General features: G+C 44.3%; 1 protein-coding gene, 2 long non-coding RNA genes and 1 pseudogene across 6 annotated transcripts; 1 reads left to right on the top strand and 3 right to left on the bottom strand.

Moving 5' to 3' along the window:
* Nucleotides 1-1,201: 1,201 nt before the first annotated feature.
* On the bottom strand, nucleotides 1,202-1,789 carry LOC129651507 (interferon omega-1). Its single transcript, XM_055580200.1, has one exon. The coding sequence runs from the start codon at nucleotides 1,787-1,789 to the stop codon at nucleotides 1,202-1,204; it is 588 nt and encodes a 195-aa protein (XP_055436175.1).
* Nucleotides 1,790-11,492: 9,703 nt separating this feature from the next.
* Nucleotides 11,493-12,062, bottom strand: LOC129651506 (interferon alpha-B-like; annotated as a pseudogene).
* A 3,018-nt stretch (nucleotides 12,063-15,080) lies between these two features.
* Nucleotides 15,081-17,196, bottom strand: LOC129651505 (uncharacterized). 4 transcript variants are annotated; one of them, XR_008714183.1, is made up of 3 exons: nucleotides 17,182-17,196; nucleotides 15,997-16,721; nucleotides 15,081-15,314 (listed from the first exon to the last, which is right to left on the bottom strand). It is a non-coding gene; the product is annotated as an uncharacterized LOC129651505 (long non-coding RNA). The 4 variants fall into 4 exon arrangements; XR_008714181.1 differs by lacking the exon at nucleotides 17,182-17,196 and adding an exon at nucleotides 15,566-15,765 and having other exon boundaries at nucleotides 15,997-16,276; XR_008714182.1 differs by lacking the exon at nucleotides 17,182-17,196 and adding an exon at nucleotides 15,566-15,739 and having other exon boundaries at nucleotides 15,997-16,273.
* Nucleotides 17,197-18,047: 851 nt separating this feature from the next.
* On the top strand, nucleotides 18,048-21,716 carry LOC129649936 (uncharacterized). The gene is made up of 3 exons (XR_008713438.1): nucleotides 18,048-18,123; nucleotides 18,607-18,678; nucleotides 21,526-21,716. It is a non-coding gene; the product is annotated as an uncharacterized LOC129649936 (long non-coding RNA).
* Nucleotides 21,717-26,767: the final 5,051 nt, after the last annotated feature.

The raw sequence follows: 26,767 nt of genomic DNA, 5'->3' as shown, positions 1-26,767 counted from the left end.
ACAGTTCATGGAATTCTCCAGGCCAGAATTCTAGAGTGGGTAGGCATTCCCTTCTCCAGGGGATCTTCCCAACTCAGAGATCGAACCCAGGTCTCTCATATTGCAGGCAGATTCTTTGTCAGATGAGCCATTAGGGAAGCCCAAGAATACTGGAGTGGGTAGCCTGTCCCTTCTCCAAGGGATCTTCCTGACTCAGTAATCTAACAGGGATCTCCTACATGGCAGGTGGATTCTTATAATTTATAAGTAATTATAAATAACTGAAAATGTATAAGTCTTAAATATCAAGTTAAGATATTTTATGACCAAACCAAACTTTTTAAGTTCTTGGCTTCAGTGGAAGCAAAATCATCAGTACTGTTTTGAAAATTGCTTCCTAGTTTATCTCACTTCATTGCACAAATGCCATATTTGACTAACCTATGACCCAGTAACTACCGTAAATAATTAATTTCAGTTTACAAAAATCCCTTTTTCTCTCATTTTTGCAACCAAGGGTCTTCCCTAGTGGCTCAAACAGTAATGAATATGCCTGAAATGCAGCTTCCATCCTTGGTTGGGGAAGATCCCCTGGAGAAGGAAATTCAACATACTGGCGACCCACTCCAGTGTTCTTGCCTGGAGAGTCCCGGGGATGGGGGAGCCTGGTGGGCTGCCGTCTATGGGGTCCCACAGAGTCGGACACGACTGAAGTGACTTAGCAGCAGCAGTGTAATCTTGCCTGGAGAAGCCTGTGGACAGAGGAGCCTGGTGGGCTATAATCTATGGGGCTCACAAAAGGGTCGCACTTTACTTAGCAACTAAACAAAAAATAACAAAAAACTCAAGAAGTTAACCTTGATAATATTTAATAAATAAAACAAATTACAAATTTAATGAAATAAACAATGTATTTGCTAAATTTTAATATAATGTAAACAAAAATATTTTATATAGAAAAATAAATATGATGAAATAAAAGAATAAATATAACAAAATAAATAAGCAAACAAACAATAACATCAGAGCAGTCTACACTTCAGGACTGATGCACCAGCAGCCAAAAAAATAATTTACATATATTCATTTACTACTGACAAAGTATTGGCTGAAGTAATTCAATAAATTTTGTGGCTAAAGCAGAAATCAGAGTCTCTGAAATGACCACAGTGTGAGGTGAGTGTGCAAAGATGATGGGGCATCTTAGTCAGTGAGAGTCATGTCAAGGTGAGTTCAGGTCTCCATCCATCATTCTTAACCTTTCTTGCAAGCTGGTTGATGAAGACAAGGATCTCATGATTTCCACTCTGACGATTTCCCAGGCGCAGTCGCTGTATTCCTTCTCTTGTAGGTAGACATGGATGCCCTGAAAGTACCTCTTCACGGTCAGCGTGGGGCCCTTCCTTCCCAGGGCAGAGTCTTCCTCTCCCGTCAACAGGCCCAGGCAGGCGTCCAGGTCGTCCAGCTGCTGATGGAGTCCAGTGCGGAGCTGCTCCAAAAGGGTGGTGTCCCAGGCAGCAGAGGAGCGCTCTGTGTGGAAGAGGTTGAAGGTCTGCTGGAGCATCTCGTGGAGCACAGAGAAGGCCTGGGCCTCCTGGAGCTGGCCACCCTCCACCATCTCCTGGGGGAAAGCAAAGTCTTTTCTGTCCTGCAGGCAGAAGCGAGGGGAGAGTCTCCTCATTTGGCCCAGAAGCCTGAGGTTCTTCCTGCCAACCAGCACGTGGTTCTGAGACAGGTCACAGCCCAGGGATCCTCCTGGGCTGTAGCTGACCAGAACCAGGGCCATCAGTAGAGAGAGCACGAAGGCCATGGGGAAGATGAGGCTGCTGCTGGGCTGGCTGGGACGGTGTCTGCTGGAACCTTGAGGTAGGTTCTCTGATGCCACTCTTTCTAAGCAAGGCCATTAAATAGGGAACACGGTAATTTTCATTTTCTAGTCATTTCTCTACACTTTTACTTCCTTTTTTGATTTTCATTTATGTATTCTGAATATGGTCAAAGAAAATGTCATCAATCTAAACTGTTTATCTATCTCCCAAAAGCTTCAAATGTACCCATCCAAATGGATATTTACCAATTAAATGAGAAAGATCTTTGTCTTACGTCTGATTTGATGTGGGTTTCTAAGTTTCACTGGGCATTTCTGTCCCTCTGTCTCGTCTCTGAGAATGCAGGGTCTGAGGATCAGGCTACTAGATTAGGAGAAACAGCCTTCTTTCTTTTACTTGAGTACAATTTTTCATTTAAACTTTATATATGCATTTTCATTTACTGACTTACTGGACTAGATTTGTCCTGCTGCTCCTGCTCTAGTTCTAATTCATGATGAGATAAGAACAATAAAGGGAAGTAAAGACAGGCAGAGGGGCTGTATCTCTATCACCTTCAAGACTTTAGATTGCTTGTTTCCCTTTGCAGTTTTTCCTAGAAAGTAAAATTTGAGATGTTTTTTGTGGGCAAAAAGTAAACAAGTGTAAGTCTCAATGTCATGAATATTATAGAAAGGAAGTATTCTGACACAATGACATATTCTGAGTTAGCAAATGTCAGTGCAGCAAATCTGGGGACGAGGCTGTGGCAGAGGGGAAGGATGAGGTCAGTATGATGAACAGAGAGGCTGGGACATGGCTGCTTCTGACAGAAGTTCAGTGAAGGTCAAGTCCTGGCTCAGTTGACTGCTCTTTGCTTTTCAAGATCAGATACATCATTTTTCTTTCTTTTAATCCATGTAGTATCAGTTTCAGGAGAGAAGGAAGAAGTCACACCCACCAGCTCACAAGAGATGGGCAACTAGAGCCCCAGTTGCTGCAACATTAACCCTCTCTGGCAGGATCTTGGACACCAGCCTTGCTGAGCATCTGTCTCAGATGATAAATCCACTTAGACAATGAGAAGATGCTTTGCAAAAACTAGAATTAAAAAGAAGGGAATCAAATGATTCCAAAGATACTTATGTTAATCCCCAGGTAGTAGTAATCATGATGTTAAAAAGTAACTGAATTTTATTGCTTGCTACTAGCAGACTAGGCACTTTCTAAGGTCTTTAAAATATTAAATCAATCCTGTCATTAATCCTGCTGGGACCATACCCACTTATCCAGCTGGAAAGAAATATAAATCTGAACCACTGAACTATTCCCAGTGTACCAAAGGTACAAAGGCACATTTTAGGAGCTTTACAATGATTTGTCTGAACAAGCCTGTTTAAAAAAGTGAAGAGTGTAGATGAACATGATATTTAGGAACCAATGAAATATGTAGACAGAGGAGAGTGAGATGATGAAGGACCTGTAATCCATTTCAGATGCCAAAGGGTTACATTCTATGGTTTTGTTAAGGCAATTCGGAATGGGATCTGAGTCAACAGAATTGACATTAAGTTTTAATCAAAAATAGATTAATAAATACTTAGAAGACTATAGATTTTTCTGCCAATTGAAAGAAAAAAAAAAGCATTAGTTTTCTAATCTGGTGGTCTAGTGGTCAGGATCCAGCACTTTCACTTCTGAGGTCTGAGTTCAACTCCTGGTAGGAAACCAAGATCCCACAACCCTTGAGGCACAAAGTCTGAGATTTTATGACTGATTACTTCAGTGAAATATAGTAAATTAACTTATTAACTGTAGGAGAGGTGAGCCCTATAATCTATATATTTTACACCCTTAACTTTTCTCATCAGCTTATGAACAGAGAAAAAGTACCTAACAATTTCTTGCCACATGAGCTCCGACATTTCTCCTTCAGGATGACGACTAAAATGTCATTCACCATCTTGTTCTACATGAATGAAGTCACTAGCCACTGTAGTCCCTGATCTCCAATTCTCCCTGATAGAGATTCAGGTTGGAAATCAGGAATGAGACACTCTGTGCTCTGGGAAAATTAGCAAAACAGGCCTTAAGATACTTTAGATCATTTCTGGAGAAAGTTTTATGAAGCTTAACTTTTTGCAACACATACATAGAAAAGCACTAAACTTATTCATAGAAACATTTGTTATCCTGACTCTCAGCCATCTTCTACCAAGATGTGAGGTGTCTTCATGTAACCTCTTCACTGCAATCACATATACAGACCTCCCCTGACCTCCTTGGAGCAGTTCCTGGGAGCTGATGAGATGCTGTCCTCCTAGGTATAACCTGCAGCAAGTCCTCCCCAAAACTGAACTCTCAGCTCTCACATTGTTTGTTTTGTTTTGTTTTCAGTTGAGAATGACCTCACTGATTTCCCAGAGGACCTCTTCAGGTCTGAAAGTGAAAGTGACTCAATCGTGTCTGACTCTTCACGACCCCACAAACTGCAGCACGCCAGGCTTCCCTGTCCATCACCACCTCCCGGAGCCTACTCAAACTCATGTCCATCCAGCCATCTCATACTCTGTCGTCCCCTTCTCCTCCTGCCCCTAATCCCTCCCAGCATCAGAGTGTTTTCCAATGAGTCAACTCTTCGCATGAGGTGGCCAAAGTACTGGAGTTTCAGCTTCAGCATCACTCCTTCCAATGAACACCCAGGACTGATCTCCTTTAGAATGGACTGGTTGGATCTCCAAGGGACTCTCAAGAGTCTTCTCCAACACCACAGTTCAAAAGCATCAATTCTTTGGTGCTCAGCTTTCTTTATAGTCACATCCATACATGACTACTGGAAAAACCACAGCTTTGACCATATGGACCTTTGTTGGCAAAGTAATGTCTCTACTTTTTAATATGCTGTCTAGGTTGGTCATAGCTTTTCTTCCAAGAAGCAAACATTTTCTAATTTCATGGTTACAATCACCATCTGCACTAAATGTATTAAAAGCCCAGCCCTTGTCTCTTCTATCAAACTTGTTTTTATTGTTTTTTGTCTTTCAAAGAGGCAAAGACATCATGATGGAATTTTAAGAACTTCCTTGGATTGCATTATCCCCAGGAACACCTTGTCCTGCTCTGTGATAACTTGCTGGGTCCTGAGAGAGTCAATTCCTAGGCAGGTTGATAAGAAGTCTGGGGTCCCCAAGGAGGAGAAAGGTGTCTGGGACTCTCAAGGAGGAGGTAGGGGTCTGGAATTCTCAAGGAGGAAAGTACAAACTTTTTTTCTATGTTCCTTAGTAAGGATTATACAACAATAATGGATCCTACTTGAGGACATGTTTCTCCTTCTTGAAAACCTTCTAACTAATCCTGTTATCTTAAAATGTATATTGTGGGAGTGGGTCTAGTAAGATCTTTACAACCTTGGGACATTCTTTTGATTTACTGTAATAATCAATTTAAAAAGTGTATAACTCCCTTGCTAACACTAGCAAGGGGGGCACTCTCCATACCCCTTTTGATATCTATGTCAGAAGCTTTCCCTGTCTCTTTTTCATACTGTAGTAAAACTTTGCTATACAAAAGCTCTTGAGTGATCAAGCCTGGTCCCTGGTCCTGAAGCTAAATCTTCTTCGGAGATGATGAATCTGACATCATTCACTGTAAGCTATCATTCCTAAGGAAGAAACAAGTCTGAAGCTGTGACGGGAGTGACCATTGCCCCTTCCAGGACTCTGCAGGCTACTGTGGTATGAATGTCACCTGTGCTGGGGACACAGCTGGTGGCCAGGCCCTTGTGCTCTGTCTCTGTGCTCTCAGCATCCACTTCAGTCTTCTCAGTCTCTGAAAAGGAATGTTCTGGAGAAACGCTGGCCTCAGTGCAGCTCATCTATGTGGTTCCATGTCCTGAGGACCTGCCGCTGCTCCATGAACACTTTAAACATCTCTGTTCTCCTTCCAAGTTCTCAAGCTTCCAAGTTTCAGCTCCATGTTGCCTGCGCTTTGGGCTTTTTGAGCAAATGAGATTCCTGAACCAGGTGAGCTCCTCCTAGTGCAGTCAGCACAGGAAGAGCCCATGTAGAGCCTCAGAGGAGCCCCTGGTGTCTCCACCATTGTTCACTGTGGGGCAGGGTTCCCTCTATTTTCTGTGTTTCTCTGAGAGGCTGGACAGTCTAGACCTGCAGTGATTGGCCGGCTGAGTGGGTGAAGTCGTAGGAGAGTGTCTGACAAACCTAGAACTTTTACTCAGCTTCTGCTTTTAGTTGGTGGTTTGCAGCCATAAGGGGAAATTGACAACTAGAAACCGTAATGGAGAAGGACACAGCTATATGAATGGAAAGGACGCCTTCATGCAGAGTGAATGAGGAGAGCACGCTGGGGATTTCTACACTGAGAGGAGTGAATGATTGTGATATTTGATTGAAACAATGAGATCAAGGATAGTGCAGAGAGGAAGGCAGAATTATACCATGTATCAGAATCAGCAGGTGTATGGTATATTATGTACGTAGTATACTTTAATCAATAACCTCAGATACACAGATGACACTAGCCTTATGGCAGAAAGCTAAGAAGAACTAAAGATCCTCTTGATGAAAGTGAAAAAGGAGAGTGAAAAAGTTGGCTTAAACCTCAGAAAACTAAGATTATGACATATGGTCCCATTGCTTCCTGGCAAATAGATGGGGAAACAATGGAAATAGTGAGAGACTTTATTTTGGGGGGCTCCAAAATCACTGCAGATGTTGAGTGCAGCCATGAAATTAAAAGACACTTGCTCCTTGGAAGAAAAGCTATGACCAACCTAGACAGCATATTAAAAAGCAGAGACATTACTTTGCCAACAAAGGTCTGTCTAGTCAAGGATATGGTTTTTCCAGTAGTCAGGTATGGATGTGAGAGTTGGACTATAAAGAAAGCTGAGCACTGAAGAACTGATGCTCTTGAACTGGTGTTGGAGAAGACTCTTGAGAGTCCCTTGGACTGCAAGGAGATCCAACCAGTCCATCCTAAAGGAGATCAGTCCTGAATATTCATTGGAAGGACTGATGCTGAAGCTGAAACTCCAAAACATTGGCCACCTGATGTGAAGAACTGACTTATTGGAAAAGACCCTGCTGCTGGGAAAGATTGAAAGCAGGAGGAGAAGGGAATGACAGAGGATGAGATGGTTGGATGGCATCACCGACTCGATGGACATGAGTGTGAGCAAGCTCCGGGAGTTGGTGATGGACAGGGAAGCCTGGCGTGCTGCAATCCATGGGGCCGCAAAGAGTTGGACATGACTGAGAGACTGAACTGAACTGAGTATACTTTATAATATGTTTTCATATGGTGTATATGTATATTATTATGTATATAATTACATAATAATTGATGGAACACTTTCCCCCAATTTTTTTCTTATATTTGTTTGCAGTTACAGAGAGATGGTAGGAGAGTTCATTATTGCCATTTAGATTTATATGTAAAAAAACAATAAAATAGGCACTACTTGTTTAGCCCTCACTCAGTGGGTGATACTCTGCTAAGTGTTCTTGAATGTTCTGGTTTATCTGGTACTCAAAACAACTCTATAAACATTTTCACTTACTCTATATTTGAGGAGACTGACGTGCAGGGAAGTTCAATGATTTCCTGTGATTACGTGTATGTCCTTACAGAGTCTAGACTCAGTGCAGGACCTCATATAACATAGAAATCATTCCTTAACTTTCAGCCTGTGTGATTCTCAATCCTTTGCTTTCTTCTTTGACGCTTTGGGAAGATCATTTCTCCTGGGTGGCTCCCAAGTGCCCTGGTTGTTCCACCTCTGGGCCCTTTGTAGACTCTCCTTAACTTTCTCAGGCTTCAAAATGAAAGGTCCTTGTAAGCGTTAGGTCATCTTCTCCTTCTACACTCTTCTCCTAAGGCACAATATCCACATAAGCTTCTACCAATGGGAAATCTGTCTTTAGGTGTTTCTTGGGCACTTTATAGACTACATCTGCTTTCTCTCATTCTTGAGAGTTCTCAGCCAGATTCCCGTGAGAGAATCTCGTTTTGTCTAGCTCTCATTGTAACAGGACGTTTAAATGAAATACTTAAGCATGATTACAGTTTTTAAATCTTTCTTTTCCAAACAGAAGTCTTCAGAAGAAGAGATTTTACGTTTGCTTTTTTCACCTCTGTATTATCAGAGCTATCATATATCTGATATAGAAATGTTGTGTAGTCATTAACTCGTGTCTGACTCTGTGACCCCATGGACTGTAGCCCACCAGGCTCCTCTGTCCATGGGGCTTTCCAGGCAAGAATACTGGAGTGGGTTGCCATTTCACTCTCCAGGGGATCTTCCCAACCTAGGGATCTGACTCACATCTTCTGCATCTCTTGCATTAGCAGGAGGATTCTCTACCACTGAGCCACCAGAGAAGTAATATAGAAATATAAGGTTTTAAAATATAACCTACTAAAGAAGTGAATAATGAGTAGAAACTATTATCCATTTTTTAGTTTGTTTTGCAAATTTAGGCTATTTCTTTTTGTAAGAATAACAGCTCCAAGATGTCTCCTGAGGAAGAGCTTCATAAATTAAAAAAGAAAATAATTCGAGAGATGATAAAGGTAAGCATCCTTTATTATATTTGAATACATTATAAAGTTGAACATGATATTATATTAACAAAATTTTTAAATACCATACATAATATGACTGAGATAAAGTGTAGGGATAAGTAGGTGAATACATTAGAGCCTTAGTGCTTTAGTCACTGTTAATTGACTGCTGGTCTGATAATTTCTAAATATCTACTGTATCTGAGTCTAGTTCTGATATTTTCTCTGTCTCTTCAAACTGTGTTTCTCCCCTTTTAGCATAGCAAGTTTCTGTCATGCATTGAATATGACGGATGGGATAAAGGAAAAGAAGTAAATGTAGGATAAGGAGTTACATTTATCTTGCAAGGAGTTTGGCTGCGTTTACTTCTAGTCTTGTTTCTGTTTCTGCCTTGTTTTTTTTTTTTTTTTTTTTAATACCAGTCCCTCTGACTTATCCTTCTGCATTGGTCTTCTTGAAAATAGATTTATTAGACACATTTAACAAGTAACCACCAAAGGAGAAAGGTATATCTCTTGTTCACCATTCTATTGTTAGCAGAGAGTTCATAATTAATCCAAAAAATTATTCACAATGAGTATTCTTAGATTTTTCCATCATACCTCCCATCATAGGCTTCTATTCACCTTACATCAGAGCTGTAATAGAAGTTGTTAATAAGCATCATCAGCTGACTGAGTACATTTCAGTTGAGCCTCTTGGATCATCATTTTCATCTCACAGTGGAGCTGTAGGGTCTGTGATGCTAGGTAATCAGCCTCATGCTTTCCTGATTTCAGAGTCGATGTGATTTTACGTTCTTTTTCATTTCATATTTTTCTGGGCAGGGGTTTTCTTGCTACTTCTGAATTGCTTTCTGTATCACCTTGAGGTTAGTAGCCTAGTAGGAAAGTAAAAATGGGAACATAAAGGGTCTGTACCATAATTTTCTGTAATGTTCAACACATCGATTTTCTTCTCCATTCAGCTTTCTTGGAAAGCCATCATTGTATCGGATACACTGAGGCCAAAGAAAAACTAATGCAAATCTGACTTGACAAGAGTAAAAGAAGTGAAGTGAATCCCCAGGTGAGTATAAGTCCATGGGACTTCGTTTGTTATAATCTTCCACCTACTCCAGTATGGTTCCTGCTGATTGATTCCACCACAACAGCTCTCAGTAAGGTCAGTTCCATCTATTTCCCATGTAGTGAATGCTTTCAACCATGGAGCAGCTTCCTGACATTCAGTTCAGTTCAGTCGCTCAGTCATGTCCAGCTCTTTGTGACCCCACGGTCTACAGGACGCCAGGCCTCCCTGTCCATCACCAACTCCCAGAGCCTACTCAAACTCATATCCATTGAGTCGGTGATGCCATCCAACCATCTCATCCTCTGTCTTCCCTTTCTCCTCCTGCCTTCAATCTTTCCCAGCATCAGGGACTTTCAACATCCAATTAATCAAAATAATGATACATTACCATTGTATGTGACTGAATCTCATGATTTAAAGTAAATCCGATCTTGAACACTGATATGAGTTGTCTATATATCAAATCCATGAAATCCCTTCATAAGCAAAGTATTTCAAAAAGGGAAAACACTGCAGAGCAAAAAAAAAAAAGAAAAGAAAAAAAAATCCACCTTCTACTTTAGGTCCAACCCTATTGTCTCCTCCAGTTCAGACAGCAAATATCTGAAAGCCATGTTCTATATATTATCATTACCTTCTCTTCTTCATCCTTTGATCTTGTCCACTATGGTTTCTGCTGATTAATTCTACCAAGCAAGCTCTCACTAAAAGGTCAATGTCATCTCTTTTCCCAAGTAGGAGGCATTTTCCATCTACATGTTCATGAATGCATTGCCTTTTAAGTGGTTGCAGCCTTTGCATCTGTCTTCTCACCATTCTGTCTTGTCCTGTTAACTTACGTCTACTCTATCTCTGCTTCCTTTGTGACATTCCCTCCTTTTTAAGGTTAAGGTCATGGAACTTAATTTAAGTCCTTTTCTCATTCTGTACTCTCCTATTTGATCACTTCTTCTGTTCCATGCTTTACACTTCATAAATTTGCTTGTCAGTTGCCATCTCCAAATCTAATGGACATTTGCACTGAAATGTCTCTTTGTCTAGTGCTGTGCTGTGCTAACTCGCTTCAGTTGCATCTGACTGTTTGAGACTCTATGGACTGTCACCCACCAGGCTCCTCTGTCCATGGAATTCCCCAGGCAAGAATACTGGTGTGGGTTGCCATTTCCTTCTCCAGGGATCTTCCGGACCAAGGGATTGAATCCATGCCTCCTGTGATTCCTGCATTGCAGGCAGAGTATTTACTGCTAAGCGGTGGGGGAAGCCCACTAGTTTAGTAGTTAACTTTTATTTTTATGTCCTCACATAGCTTGATCCACCTTCTACTGAGGGAATTCCATTTTTCTCCCTTTTGTTTTTGCATTCAACCTAACTGATATTTTTTACAACTAATTAATACTATTTTTTAAAATAATTAACACATTATTATGAATTAACTGATTATTGTTTCTAGGTTATTTTCCTTAAAAAAAATCAGAATTACAAAAAAGATTGGACTAGTTATGTTCACCTATATGTCCTGAAGGCAACAAATACCCTGGCTAAAAGAAGTGTATTTTTACTTCTAACATGCAAGTTGTAAAAAAGGGTCAAGGAATTGTAAAATGTATTCTTTAATCAAGTTGCACATTCAGGTTTGGTGTTTCTTTTTTAAATAAACTGCAAACAAAGGAAGTTTTTATAGGAAGAATTTAATGAGTGAAGAAAAATAATAAACTGCATACAGAGTATATATATTTTTCTCTTAATGACAACATATATATATATATATACATAAATATATATGGACAAGAATAATGTAAATCTTTATAAATAAGTAAATAAATAAATGTCCAAGTAGATAAATAAATGGATACATCAGCTAGGGCATCTGTGAGGGACTAGTGCCTATAGAGTAGAACATGATATCCTTTAATATTCCTGAAATCATGTGACAAATTGATTCGGTTCAGTGCCTGATGACAGCAGAAATGAGAGTCTTCCACATGGCAGCGCAGGAGGAAGTGTGGTCTGTTGGTCTGTGAGAATCATTTCCGTGTTGAACCAGGTGTGTGTCAGTCCTTTCTCCTGAATCTCTCCTGCAAGTCTGTTGAGGAAGAGAAGGCTCTCATGACTTGTGCTCTGACAACCTCCCAGGCACAAGGGCTGTGTCTCTTCTCTTGCAGATAGAGAGTGAGTCTGTGGAAGTATTTCCTCACAGCCAGGCTGGAGTCCTCCTTGAGCAGGGGAGCCCCTCGCAGCCCCTCCTCCTGCCTCAGACAGGCTTGCAGGTCAGTGAGCTGCTGATCCAGTGCCGCGTGGAGCTTGTCCAGGAGGCTCTGGTCTCACGTGGCGGCCGAGCCCTCTGTGCTGAAGAGCTGGAAGGTGTGCTGGGTCACCTCGTGGAGCACAGAGATGGCCTGAGCCTTCTGCAACTGGCTGCCACCCAGCGCCTCCTAGGGGAATGCGAAGTCATTTCTGTCCTGCAGGCAGGAGGAAGGGGCGACCCTCCTCAGTTGTTGCAGGAGCATCAGGACCCTCCTGTTGGCCAGGCTGTGGGTGTGAGGCAGGTGGCAGCCCAGAGAGCAGATGGCATTGCAGCTGACCAGCAGCAGGGCCAGGAGGAAGGACCAGGCTGGGGCCATTGGGGACCTTGCAGATGCTTGTGGCCTGGGGAGGTGGGTGACTCTGTGAACCTGCTCTCTTTATTCTCTTAAGACCTTCCTTCAGGCCTGTATCTTAAATACGAGCCCATGGTTTCCATTTTCTGCAAGTTCCTTCTTACTTTCTACTTTTGTTTTTGCTTTTCATTTTGCACTCTCCAAATGGGTTCTGACAGCATTTCTCAACTGTTAATTTTTTTTTCATAATTGCCTCCTTTTCCCCCCATCCACAGTCTTTTGAGATATTTTTTCTAATTTGCCCGCACTATGAAGTTTTGATATCACAGATGTACTGTGGATCTATTTTATACTCCATGTATATCCTTATACATAGAGAATGGAAGTACTCCACTTTTTCTTTGTATTGAATACATGGTTAAGTATGACATAGGGGACTTCTCTGGTGGTCTAGTAAGACTCCAGGCTCCCAGTGCAGGGGGCCCAGATTTGATCCCTAGTCAGGAAACTAGATCCCACATGCTGCAGCTAACACCTGGCACAGCCTAATAAATTAATATTTTTCTTTTAAAAAAAGAATGACATCGGCACTTCCCTGTTGGTATAGTGGCTAAGAATCCACCTGCCAATGCAAGGGACACAGGTTCGATCCATCATCCAGGAAGATTCCACATGCTGCAGGGCAACTAACCCCTAGAGCCACAACTCCTGGGCCCATAACTCCTGAGCTCTAGGGCCCATACTCTGCAACAGGAGAAGCCCGTGCACCACCCCTAGAGAGTAGCCCTGCCTTCTGTAACTATAGAAAGCCTGAATGTGGCAAAGAAGATCCAGCACAGCCAGAAATAAATAAACAATAATAATAAAAATAAAAAGATAGGAGTCCTGCAGCTTTATTTTGAGGCCACAGCCTCTCCCATTTCCCCTTCTGACTGCGGGGAGAGGAAAGGAAGCAATTTGCCCCGGTACTCCAAGTGAAATTGCAGAAGTAATTATTATAATTTGTTTGTGCTCCCTGTATTAGTCGACTCCGAGCATAGAGCATCTTATGGTAAATATTGCTGCATTGCAAGTTATCATAAAATTTAGTAGCGTAAAACATTTTCTGCACACAATACAAACAATGTCCCTGTCACTATAGCTTTGTCACTATAACTTACTCCAAGATCAATCACCCTAAATAATAATTGTCTCAGCTCACAGATTCTGTAAGTCAGGGGTTTATTTCCACAGGGCACAGAAGGAATGGCTTGCCCCTGTTTCACAATTTTTTAGGGCCTCAGATGCACAGATCACTGGGTAACTGGGGGTGACCTGGCAGTTGGTGGGCGCTTTCACTTATAGATCTGATGCTAATAAGCCTCAGCTGGGACCTCAACTGGTCGTGGGCAGTGACACAGCTCTCCATGACCTCTCCTGTGGCCTGGTTTTCCTGTGAGCATGGTGTACTCAGTGTAGTTGTACTTTTTACATGGGGAGCTTGAGCTCAAAAGTGAGTGGTCCAGTGAGCAAGCTATTATGACATAATCCATTGATTCTCAGTGAGGGGAATTTTGTCCCCGAGGGGATGTTGGCGATGTCTGGAGACATTTCCAGTCACTAAAACTGGTGATGAGGGCTGACACTGGCATCTAATGGATAGAAGTGAGGGATGCTGTTCAATGCCCTACAGTCCACACAGGATAGACAGCACAGCAAAGAGTGATCTGCCCTCAATGTCTGCAGTGCCGAGGTTGATAAACCCTAGCCTACCATTGGAAGTCATAGAATATGTTTCCAACAAATTACTCTGTAAACAGTGCACATGCTGTATGCTTAGGCAATTCAACTTGGATGTTCTCTTCTTTCTACATCCCCTGCTAGACCGGTCACTTAGACCCCACTCACAGGAACATGAGTGCCCCACCCAGTTTTGGGGGGCGTTCTACTGCTTGGGCTAAAGCAGCTATACCTGCTACTTCACTAAAGGCTAATATCAGCCCTGGTGTTGGTCATTAACCTGAGGGGTTGTGAGGGATGGCTTGGCTCCTGGTTTCCTTGGTAACTGATGAGCCAACCTGAGGTCAGTTCCTGCTGGAAAGGATCATCTCAGTCCTCCCCAGGCACTGAGTAGCAAGGATGACTGGCCCATCCTGCCTGCCATTTGCTGTTCACAGTGGGGTGTTCTTTGAGGACCTTCTGCTAAGACCAGTAAGATTCCCCAGTCCAATAAACCACTCATGTCTCTGCCACCAACTCTGGGCTCTTTCCTCAGTCTCCGGAGTGGGCAGCTCTAAGGCTTGAAGACGTGGGGGATGCCACTCAACCACTGGTGAGCCAGCCAAGAGACCAAGGAAACTCTGGTGAGTGCTGAGATGTAGGGAAATAAAAATGGGTAACAGACTGGAAGGGTGCTAATCCCAAGGTAGCCCTCCACTAGCAAGGGGGACCCTGAGGCCACTGTCCACTGTGTTTGTCTTTCTAGATCCTTCTACTGCTGATATCCTCTTAACCTCAGTGTCTGTTTCCAGGTAAAAAGCAGCAGCCCTGAGCTCATGGTCTATTTGACTGGACAGGGAAGGCTGGTGAATGCAGGCAAAATGCAAGGACCTGGGTTTCCTATCAGATACTTTGGGAGTTAACCTGGTTGGGTAATCAAGCAGACCCCCAATCCAACACCGCTAAACATTTAACAGCCACAAGCTGTAGGGATATTTAACTGAGGAGAGGGTGTAAATTGGGCATGGCCAGTTCCCCAGAAAGGTTTTGTCCAGGCCTCTGGAGAAGGTAGTATACTAAGGATACCCTGGAGCTTTGGGGCATTGGAAGGGGGCAGAGCAATGATTCAGTGTGATGGAACAACAGCTCTCTGCCATCTGCAATGTCTTAGAAGCAGTGGAAGCCATAACTACAGGCTTCAATGAGGCATAGAGCAATGTGAAAAACCACTGATGGGGAATCTGGAACAGCTGTGTGGGATAAATGGGATTCCCAAAGTTCCCGGGCACTTTCCAGATCCTTTGGCTGCAACAGCATAGGAATGATATCATTTCCACAAGACTCTTGGGGAAGCAGTTTTTTATTCAAAGAGCATGTGCACAAAGGAGAAGGGGCAAGAAAAAGCCAGCTCCCTGAGTAGAGGGGGGCGAGTTGCATTTCTAATAAATGGGAGGGTTTGTCTCTGGTGACTGATAACGTCCAGAAATCATCACACTTCTTGGTTCAGCAGCAGGAGGCCCATGGTGGCTATCAGGAATGGCGAGTTTCGGTGTGGGGAAAGGAGTGTGTGAGAATTTTCTGAAAGAAAGCACAAAAACAGGCATGGTTAAAGGTTACAGTGGATGGACCTTCTTGCCTTGCAAACTATGTATACACTTTCGTGTAGCAGAGAGAAAGTTCTTTTATTTCTGGGAGACCGCTGCCACCCAGGTACCCAGACTCAGGACCCCAGGACCCCAAAACATTGGTCTTTTTTTGAAATGGATGTACTCTTGTCTTCCTATCTCACCATGGACATTGATAGCGACAAGGAATCCCACTTTACTCACCATGGAGCAACGAGGAATCCCACTTTACTGACCATGGATTTCAGGAATGGCTGATGAGGCTGGTAAGCACTGGTATTTCTACTTTTCCTTACAACCATGCTGCTACAGGGCTCATTGGAAGGCTTATCACATGGCACCTGCTGTGGGGACTGGGGGTGGACAGACCGTGTGGTTCTGCAGCCAGGACAAAAAACACAGGCCTGGGTGGCATTATCTGAGAATGCTCTTAAGGCTTGTCTTTTGCTTACTGGTCAGGATCTCCCTGTATTGTCCTGCTGGATTTCCTCCCTGGCCTGAGGGCAGGGGATCAGCTGGAGCGCAGGTGACAGGGGTGGCCTCTCTGCAAAGTGAGTCTGCTGGCTGGTGTGCAGCAGGACGCTGTGGGAAATCAGCCTGGCTAATGCAGCCACATGGGGCCAATGAAGTCTTACCTTCTTCCTGTCCTGGGTGCGCAGAGCCTCGCTTACAATGACACTTCTCAGCTGCTTTCCCTTGTATTACATTTGTGGTATTTGGTTGCTGGGCTGACCCAGCAACGTACTGACTGAGCCTAAGGATGTCTAGGATGGGGCATCATTGTAAGGGTTGTGCAAGGTTATGTAGGGGGTCGGGGTGCATGGTCATGCCCTCATGATGGCTGTTCTCCTGCCCTTTCTCTGTCCCCTGCTAGAGCATTTCTGCTGCACTTACACCCCACTTATAGGAACCTGCTTGCCCCTGCCCCACCTAGTGGTTGTTCCAATGCTTAGGGAGAAGTAGCTCCACCTGCTAGTTCCTGAAAGGGAAATACCAATCCTCATGATGGTCATGAACCTGAGGTGTTTGAGGGAGTGGAACCTGCTGTTGGTTTCCTTAGTAAATGATGAGCCAACCTGAAGTCTGTTTCCCATAGAAATGCTAATCTCCATCTACCCCTGGGCACCAAGTAACAAGGATGCCTGGCCTTTCTTACCTGCTGTTTGCTGTTGACAGTTGGGTGTTCTTTGAGGACCTTTGGCTATGCAGCATCCTCAGTCCAATAAACCACTGATGTCTCTGCCACCAACCTTGGGCTCTTTCCTCAGTTTACAGATTAGGCTACACTAAGGCTTGCAGGTATGCCGGGTACAGCTCAACCACAAGTGAACCAGCCAAGAAGCCAAAGAAGTTTTGAGTGCTGAGATGTAGGGAAATAAAAATGGGGAACAGACTGGGGTCGGGGGTAGGGAAAGTGGTGGGGAATGGGCAGGGGCACTAATCTCAAGGTGGCCTTCTGCTAGCATGAGGGACCCTGTGGCTGCTGTCCACCATGAGGCATGTCTTTCTCAATCTTTTTACTGGTGATACCCTGCTAACCTCAGTTTCTTTCCAGTTTAAAAGTAGCAGCCCTGTGCTCAAGGCCAATTTGTGTTGGGATGGCTGGTGAACGCAGGCAAAATGCAAGGGCTAGGGTGTCCTGTCAGATACTTTGGGAGTAACCTGATCAGGTAATCGATTGTACCAGCAACCTACCACCCCTAAACAGAGCCACAGGCTTTGGGGATAATTAACTGAAGACAGGCTTGTGAATTGGGTGTGACCAGTTCCCTTCAAGGGTTTCACTGGAACCTGTTGTGAACCCAACATATTAAGAATACCATGGAGCTTCTGGGCCCAGCTCTGGAAAAGGATGGAGCAAGGACGCAGTGTGATGAAACCACAGCTCTCTGCTGTCTACAGTGTCTTAGAATCAGTGGAAACCATAACCACAGGCTTCCATCAGTCATCAAGCAATGGCAAAAATCACTTCTGGGGAATCTAGAACAGCTGTGAGCAATAAACAGGACTGCTGTTGTTCCCAAGCCCTTTCTAGATGCTTGGGCAGCAAAATCATAGAAATGATACCACTTCCAGAAGACTCTTAGGCAAGCAAAGCCTTTTATTACAACAGAGGACTTGTGCCCAAGGGAGAAGGGGCAAAAAAAAAAAGAAAAAAGAAAACCAAAGCAGGATCCACGAGTAGAACAGTGAGTTGCCTGTTTAAGAAAAGAGACTGTCTCATGAGCTGATAAGGATGGTAAGCACTGGTTATTTCTACCTGACTTACAACCTTGCTGCTGGCAGGCTAATTGGAAGTCTTATTATGTGGCATTTGTTGTGGGGCCTGGGGGTGAACAGACTGTGTGGTACTGCAGGCCAAGGCAGGAAACACGGGCAGAGGTGACATTATCTGAGATGGTGTCAAGGTTGTCTTTTTCTTACTGGTCAGAACCTCCCTGTATTGTTCTTCAGGATTTTCTCCCTGACTGAAGGTGGGGAATCAGCTGGAGGACTGGGTGACCATGGTGGCCTCACTGCAAAGTGACTGTTCTGGCTGGGTGTGCAGCAGGACTGGATGGGAAATCAGTCTGGCTAATGCAGCCATGTGAGGCCAGCGAAGACCCTTGCCTTCTTCCTGTCCTGGGCCTAGTTTACTATGACACTTCTTAGCTGCTCTCCTTTGTATTATTTGTTGTATTTGGTTGCAGGGCACCTCTACACACTAGACTGACCCCACGGACGTCTCTGAAGAGGGACACCAGGATAATGAGTTGTGCAGGGTATGTACAGAGTAGAATGTATGGTCAGGTCGCTGAAGATGGCTCTTCTCCATCCCCTGCTAGGCCTGTCCCTGCTACAGGTATACCCCACTCAAGGACCATGCTTGCCCCTGCCCTACCTAATGGTTGTTCTCGTGCTTAGGCCAAAAGGGCTCCACAGCTAGTTCATTAAGGAGAAATATCAGCCCTGGTGATGGACATTAACCTAAGGGGTTGTGAGGGACTGGCCCCAGCTGCTGGTTTCTTTAGTAACCAATGAACCAACCTCAGGTCAGTTTTGCCTAGTGAAATACTAGTCTGTATCTGCCCCCCCGCCCAGCCCTGCACCCCCAACTAGAGTAGCAAAGATGACGGATCTGTCTTGTTTGCTGTTCCCAGTTGGATGTTCTTGGGAGACCTTTGGCTTCAGACATGTAAGATCCCTAGTTCAATAAACTGCTAATGTCTCTGCCACTTACTCTGGGCTCTTTCCTCAACCTCTAGGCTGGGCAACTCTAAAACTTGCAGGCCTGCCGGGTGCAGTTCAATCACTGGTGAGCCAGCAAACAAGCTCTGGTGAGTGCTGAGGTGTAGGGAAATAAAAATGGGAAACAGACTAGGGTGGGGAGAAAGGGTGGGGTTGCTAATTCCAAAGTGGCCCTCCACTAAAGACCCTATGGCTGCTGTCTACTGTGAGGCATGTCTTTCTAGATCCTTACATTGATGATATCCTGTTAACCTCAGAGTCTCTTTCCAGTTATAAAGTAGACATCCTGTGCTCCTGGTCGATCTGACTGCACAGGGATGGCTGGTGCATGCAGGCAAAATGCAATGACCTGGTTTCTTCCTTTATCAAATGCTTTGGGAGTGACTTGGTTGGGTAATTGATTGTACCCACCACCCCTAAACTATTAAAAGTTACCGGTTTTAGGGATATTAACTGAGGACAGGTTTGTGGATTGGACCTCAGACTACTGTCTGATCTTTTTTCACAATGGTTGTACTCTTGTCATCCTATCTCACCATAGACATTGATAGTGACCAGGGAATCCCAGTTTACTGGCCAAGATCTGGTGTTTCCACTTACCTTATAGCCCTGCTGCTGCAGGCTAGTTGTGGCACCAGCTGTGGGGACTGGGGGTGGACAGACCGTGTGTACTGTAGCCAGGACAGAAAACACAGGCCTGGGTGGCATTATCTGAGAATGCTCTTAAGGCTTATCTTTTTCTTACTGGTCAGGACCTCTCGGTATTGTCCTGCTAGATTTCCTCCTTAGCTTGAGGGCAGGGAATCAGCTGGAGGACTGGGTGACAGTGGTGGTCTCTCTGCAAAGTGAATCTGCTGGCTGGTGTGCAGCAGGACGCCGAGGGAAATCAACCTGGCTAACGCAGCCATGTGGGGCCACTGAAGACTCTTGCCTTCTTCCTGTCCTGATTGCCAAGGGCCTTGCTTACTCTTGACACTTCTCAGCTGCTGTCCTTTGTATTTAATGCATTTATGATATTTGGTTGTAGACGCTGCTACATACTCTTGAGACTGAAAAAAGTTGGCTTAAAACTCAACATTCAGAAAACTTGGATCATGGTATCTGGTCTCATCACTTCATGGCAAATAGATGGGGAAACAGTGGAAACAGTGACAAACTTTTATTTTGGGGGGCTCCAAAAATCACTGCAGATGGTGACTGCAGCCATGAAGTTAAAAGATGCTTGATCCTTGGAAGAAAAGTTATGACCAACCTAGACAGCATATTAAAAAGCAGATACATTACTTTGTCAACAAAGATCCATCTAGTCAAGGCTGTGGTTTTTCCAGTAGTCATGTATGGATGTGAAAGTTGGACTATAAAGAAAGCTGAGCACCAAAGAATTGATGCTTTTGAACTGTGGTGTTGGAGAAGACTCTTGAGAGTCCCTTGGACTGCAAGGAGATCCAACCAGTCCATCCTGAAGGAAATCAGTCCTGAATAGTCATTGAAAGAACTGATGCTGAAGCTGAAACTCCAATACTTTGGCCACCTGATAAGAAGAGCTGACTCACTGGAAAAGACCCTGATGCTGGGAAAGATTGAAGGTGGGAGGAAAAGGGGATGACAGAGGATGAGAAGGTTGGATGGCATCACCAACTTAATGGACATGAGTTTGAATAAACTCTGGGAGTTGGTGACAGACAGGGAAGCCTGGTGTGCTGCAGTCCATGGGGTCACAGAGTCGGACACGACTGAGCAACTGAACTGAACCGCTACATACTGAACTGACCCAGAGGATGTCTTGGAATATGGGCAGACCAGGATTGTAAGGGCTCTGAAGGTATGTAGGGAGGTGAGGTGTATGGTCAGGCCCTTCAGAATGACTTCTCTTGCTTTTCCTACATCTCCGACTAGACAGGTCCCTGCGGACTTACACTCCAACCACAGGAATGTGTTTCCCCTTGCCCCACCTAGTGGCTGTTCTGATACTTAGGCCAAAAGGGCTCCCCATCTGCTAGTTCCTAAAAGGTTTAAAGGAAGGGCCCCATGCTGCTGGTTTCCTTAGTAACTGATGAGCCAATCTGATGGAAATTCTCAGAATAATAGTATCTTCCTCCCTCAAATAGGTGAGATTGCCTGCATTCCACTGGGTGTTGCTGCAGTATTTTGCTTAAGATTCGCTTTCCATTTAGCCATTGATCATTCTGTGTTTGTGCACATACAAGAATTGGTGGTCAGTAAGAGTTGAACACGATAGAAGCAACTGAGCAAGCAGGAGGTACAATGCAACAGAAGCATTCTCACATTTAAAGACTGAAGTAGATTCAATTTGGTGAGAAATGGCAAAGTGTCCAAGGCGCCTGTGGGATGGCAATTAGCATTGTTGGTATCCTTGGAAGATTAAATCTGTCAGTCTTTTGCTCTGTGATTTTACGACTTATGCTCTTTGAAGTGGAGACTATGAAATCTTTTATCTTCTGAAAGTTTCAAAACCAGTGCTTTTGATGATATTCTTTCAAGGGACTTGGGTAAAGATGTGTTCACAATGCTGAACGTTTAATGATCTACACTGTGGCTATGAGAATGTTAAGGACACATCTAAACCTCCAGTCCTTTTTTCTTAACCTATCAGTTGAAGGAAATAGAGCTTTTCTCAAATTCTTCAGATATTTTTTTGCATGGTTAAAAATGTTACTAACACGCATAAAATGTTACTTATATGCATAAAATAGAAGAGGCCACGTTCCACCCTCACACCACCCCCCTCCCCAGAAAAAATTAGCACCACATTTTCTTGTCTCTGACCACTCAGGGAACAGATGGGGCTGGAAGACTGCTAGTTCTGCACGCTCTCCTTTCCTGGTGGTGGTATGAAGCCCAGCAGCTACAGACCCCTAGAAACAGCTCTATAGTTAAACCAAGTCAGGGTTTCTTTTTTTTTGTTTGTTTTGCAGTGAGAGTCCTCTCCGTGAAGAAGCGTGAGGAGGCTCAAGAGGAAGAAGTGGGAAGGGGATCTGTCCAGGCTTTGAGTTTGGATGACATGATTCTAAGGAAGTCAGGGAGGAGGGTGTCAGTTCAGGGTTAAAATGTTTGAGCTCACATGAGCTATTTTTCTGGAGGTCCTAGGAACACAGTGGAGCTTAGGTAGTCCTTGCTGCTTTCTTACGATCACTCTAAAGCTGAGAGGGTTGTGTTGTTTGCCACATTTCTTTAGAAATGTTAGGAAGATCACATTTTGTCCCCCCATGCAAGGGGATTAAAGAGAATCCTGTTTCTGTTTTTCGCTGGAAAATATAATGGATAGATAAGGAAGGCAGTGTATGAAAACCCACTCACTATATGAAGCTTTGCATCTGGTTTGGGAATCAGGATGTTTCTCTGTTGTACCAAAGTGGCTCAGATCCTTCAAGATGATTAGAGATGTATGGGACAAACATAATAAATCTATGATGTGAGAGAACATGTTTCTCAGCATTATATTCTTGGTATTAATAAAAGCAGTTTTTATAAGTCAGCTTGAGTAGAAGAGAACTGTGGACAGTGTAGTAGAGATAAGGTCTGGGGTGTAGTCATTCCTCGGGGATGGATGAAGGCTACTCCTAAGAGTTAAACAGGAATAGTGTGAAGATTTTTCTTTTGACCCTGCTCTTCTGAAAGACAGAAGTCGGATGGTGAAACAGTAAGATTGCTGCTGTCGTTTAGTCACTAAGTTATGTCCAACTCTTTTGTGACCCTGGGGTCTATAGCTTGCCAGGCTCCTCTGTCTATGGGGTTTCCTAGGCAAAGAATACTGGAGTGGGTTGCCATTTCTTTCTCCAGGGGTCTTTCCAACCCAGGAATCGAATCTGCATCTCTTACTTCACAGGCAGATTCTTTCTCGCTGAGCCACCAGGGAAGCCCTGACAGTAAAGGATACTAGAGGAAAACTAATCACTTTTGGCAGGGATGGTGCATAGGAGTAGCAGATTGTGCATTTTTCTTGTGCCTGATACCACCACCTTCTGCAGTCATCTGCACATCTCTCCAAACAGAACGGTTTTGGTCCAGCAACATCTGTGAAGTACTAACTACCCCAGGGAAGTGAGATTATGGACAGAATGGTCAGTTTTACTGACTTTTAAAAAGAAAACATCCAGCTGGTGACTTGTTTGTAGTTCAAGACTGGTTAGTGCAGTAATGCCCTGGAGAAGGAAATAGCAAGCCACTCCAGTATTCTTGCCTGGGAAATCCCATGGACAGAGAAGCGTGCTGGGCTACAGTCCATGGGGGTCACAAGAGTCAGACATGACTTAGCGACTAAACAACAGTAAGATGATTCTAGCTCTGTCACTGTCCTGAACAAAGTCCCCTTGCTGCTAACACCTCTGCACAGGACCAAGGCATCAGCAGACTTATGTCATTCTCAAAAGTTACAATCCTGATTGCTGCTTAGGTCTTGATAGGGATTCTCTATGGTGTCCCAGTAGATACTCCAAACAGGCAGGTTGTCTACTGGGAGCTCTGACCAGATGCAAGTGCCCAGGAGGATATGTAAAAACACATTTCTGGAACTCAGTTTGGGGGCCAAGAGGAGACACTTCTCAGCTCAGTCTATACATAAAGAAGCTGTTGCACATGGCTGGTAAGTGATTGTACTACGAGGTAAGTGGTGAGGGTGAATGAGAGGTGCAGATACCAATACCAGAGAAGTAAACCAAGTGGACAATTTAAGTGGAATCCATAACCCTCTCCCCTTACAGGTAAAGTAGGAAAAGTTGAGGGCATAGGTTATTTCACTAATGGAAAGTCAGCCTGGAAGGTCAGAAAACCCTTTTTTCCATTCTCCGAATGTAAGTGATGCCTTTGAGTGTGTCTGGGTACACAGCATACATGGAAGGTTTGTGAACAGTGTTATCAGGAGAAGGATGGAGAGCTCAATAACCAAACACTCTGCTTAGTATGAAGAAATGTGTTTTATTGATCAGTAATCCCTGACTGGAATGTGTTGGCTTCTAAGTGATAAACTGTCCTTCTCAAATAAAAGTTCAGTCAGTAGAAATTAGACCTGTCCCTCACTCACACATATAGAGTCTGCTGATAGGCTGTTGGGTGAAATGAGGCAAAGAATGAGAAACCTCTACCGCTATAGTCAGAGCCTTCTGGAAGACGGACTAGTAAAGAGCTAGAAATACTACGTGAACTTAAAACTGAGAAGGGCCTGTATATACAGTCAAACAACTGAGCTCAGATAACAGACCTTAACTGCCACCAGCAGCTTTATATTCATCTTGTTCTAATACTGTATTAAATAGAACAGGACAAGCTTATCTCCCGCAAAGATCTATGAGCTAAGTGCATTCTTGACAGCCTTCAGGAGGCACAATTAAGAGGTCACCTGAGGGAGAAAATGCTCAGTACTAGAACATTTTGCTCTGAGACAATGTTTTGGAGACAAATGAAATGGGTAGTTCCCTGCGTGTGTGCTAAGTCACTTCAGTCATTCAGTCATGTCCGACTCTGAGACCCCATGGACTGCAGCATGCCAGGCTTCCCTGTCCATCACCAATTCCTGGAGCCTACTCAAACTCATGTCCATTGAGTCAGTGATGCCATGCCAACCATCCTCTGTTGTCCCCCTTTTCCTCCCACCTTCAATCTTTCCCTGCACCAGTGTCTTTTCCAATGAGTCAGTTCTTTGCATCAGGTGGCCAAAGTATTGGAGTTTCAGCTTCAGAATCAGTCCCTCCAATGAATATTCAGAACTGATTTCCTTTAGGATGGACTGGTTGGATCTCCTTGCAGTCCAAGGGACTTTCAAGAGTCTTCTCCAACACCGCAGTTCAAAAGCATCAATTCTTTGGTGCTCAGCTTTCTTTATAGTCCAATTCTCACATTCATAAATGACTACTGGGAAAAACCACAGCTTTGACCATATGGACCTTTGTTGGCAAAGTAATGCCTCTGCTTTTTAATATGCTGTCTAGGTTGGTCATAGCTTTTCTTCCAAGGAGCAAGTGTCTTTCAATTTCATGGCTGCATTCACCATCTGCAGTGATTTTGGAGCCCCCCCAAATAAAGTCTGCCACTGTTTCCCCATCTCTTTGCCATGAAGTGATGGGGCCAGATGCCATGATCTTAGTTTCTGAATGTTGAGTTTTAAGCCAACTTTTTCACTCCCCTCTTTCATCAAGAGGCTCTTTGGTTCCTTTTCACTTTCTGCCATAAGGGTGGTGTCATCTGCTTATCTGAGGTTATTGATATTTCTTCTGGCAATCTTGATTCCAGCTTGTGCTTCATCTAGCCCAGCATTTCACATGATGTACTCTGCATAGTTTAAATAAGCAGAGTGACAATATACAGGCTTGATGTACTGCTTTCCTGATTTGGAACCAGTCTGTTGTTCCATATCCAACTCTTTGGGACCCTATGGACTGTAGCCCGCCAGACTCCTCTGTCCATGGGATTCCCCAGGCAAGAGTTCTGGAGTGGACTGGCACACCCTCCTCCAGGGAATCTTCCTGACTCAGGAAGATCAAACACTCCTCTCCTGCATTGGCAGGTGAGTTCTTTACCACTAGTGCCACTTGGGAAGTGGGTAGTTCCCTAGCCAAAAAATAGGCTTTCTTGGAGCCCAGCTGCTGCTGCTAAGTCGCTCAGTCGTGTCCGACTCTCTGCGACCCCATAGACAGCAACCCACCAGGCTCCGCCGTCCCTGGGATTCTCCAGGCAAGAATACTGGAGTGGGTTGCTATTTCCTTCTCCAATGCACGAAAGTGAAAGGGAAGTCGCTCAGTCGTGTCCGACTCTTAGCGACCCCGTGGACTCCAGCCTACCAGGCTCCTCCATCCATGGGATTCTCCAGGCAAGAGTACTGGAGTGGGGTGCCATTGCCTTCTCCCTTGGAGCCCAGGGATGGTACCAAAAAGAATTTGGATCAGTTGGTCCAGAAGCCACTCTCTATCACACATGAGTACTTATGTACATGTTGCTGTCTGGGCTGGATGAAAGCTTTGTGGCTAGAGCAGTGACCTGATCCTAGTATCTGCATGGGCAAAGCAATATAAAAAGCCCTTATGATAGTATAAGTTTACCAAGTTTACTTATACCTGGATATTTGCACATTAAATCCTTTCTGCAATTAAAAGATTTACTCTTAGTGTGATACTTTATAAGCTGAAGCTTCATTTTTAAAAAAAAAAGCCACATAGTAATGGGTGTGAATACTCAAAATCCAGATGATATGTTTCAGAATTGTATCAAACTCAAATTATATGAGTTTATCAATAAGATAAAAGCCAAGGCAATTTAAATCTGTATTTTTGTGCTACAGCCAAGAAGGTGGAGTAGACAGACCTTGTCTTACGAGCATGCCAAAATCAGCTACCTGCAGAACAACCTGGTCAATGAAAAAGACCAGAACCAACCAGAAGAGATCTTCTACAACTAAAGACATAAAAAAGAAACTACAGTGTGACTGGGAAGGAGGGGCAGACTTGGATATAGTCATGTTCCATACCGCCCCTCCTGGGATGGGAGACCCACAAACTGGTATAGTTCTATTCCAGAGGTTCTCTCATAGGAGTAAGTTTTGAGCTGTAGTTTGGGCTCCTCAGCCTGAGGGTCCTGCACTAAGAAGCTGAGTCCCCAGAGCATTTGGCTTTGAAGGTCAGTAGGGCTTATTTCTCCCAGTCCTTTGGGACTCACAAAATTGACTCCCCTTTTAAAGGGCACACAATCTCTCTGCAATGAGACCCAGGGTAAACGCAGAAAATTGACAGGACCTTGGGCCAGACCTACCTGCTGGTCTTGGGGAGTCTCTCAGAGAGGTAGCGGAGTGGGTGGCTGCAGCTGACCCTGGGGACACAGCTGATGCCCTGGGCATCAGCAGCAGCCATACTTGGGAGTTCCTTCTACCACATGGACACTGGATGGGCAGGCACTGTTGTGGGATCCTCTCTCCAGCTCATCAGTGCCAAGACCTGGCCCCACCCAACAGCTGTTAGGGGCCAGTGCTGGGACACCTCAGGCCACACAACTTACTAGGTAGGATTACAGTGGACAGGTTGTATAAGGGGAGGTGGGGGAGAGGGGTACCAGACCTCAGACTCAAAACCACAATCTTGCAGCCAGTGGGCCCAGCCTACCCACAGCTAGCCACACCATGCCCTGGGACAAGCTGGGCCCTGGCCCTGCCCACCAGCATGTCAAAACAAGCTT

This window comes from Bubalus kerabau, chromosome 4 (genome assembly GCF_029407905.1).
Source record: "Bubalus kerabau isolate K-KA32 ecotype Philippines breed swamp buffalo chromosome 4, PCC_UOA_SB_1v2, whole genome shotgun sequence".
Lineage (NCBI taxonomy): Eukaryota > Metazoa > Chordata > Mammalia > Artiodactyla > Bovidae > Bubalus > Bubalus kerabau.
The sequence above is the reverse complement of the archived record's forward strand: the minus strand, read 5'-3'. Positions and strand labels throughout refer to the sequence as shown.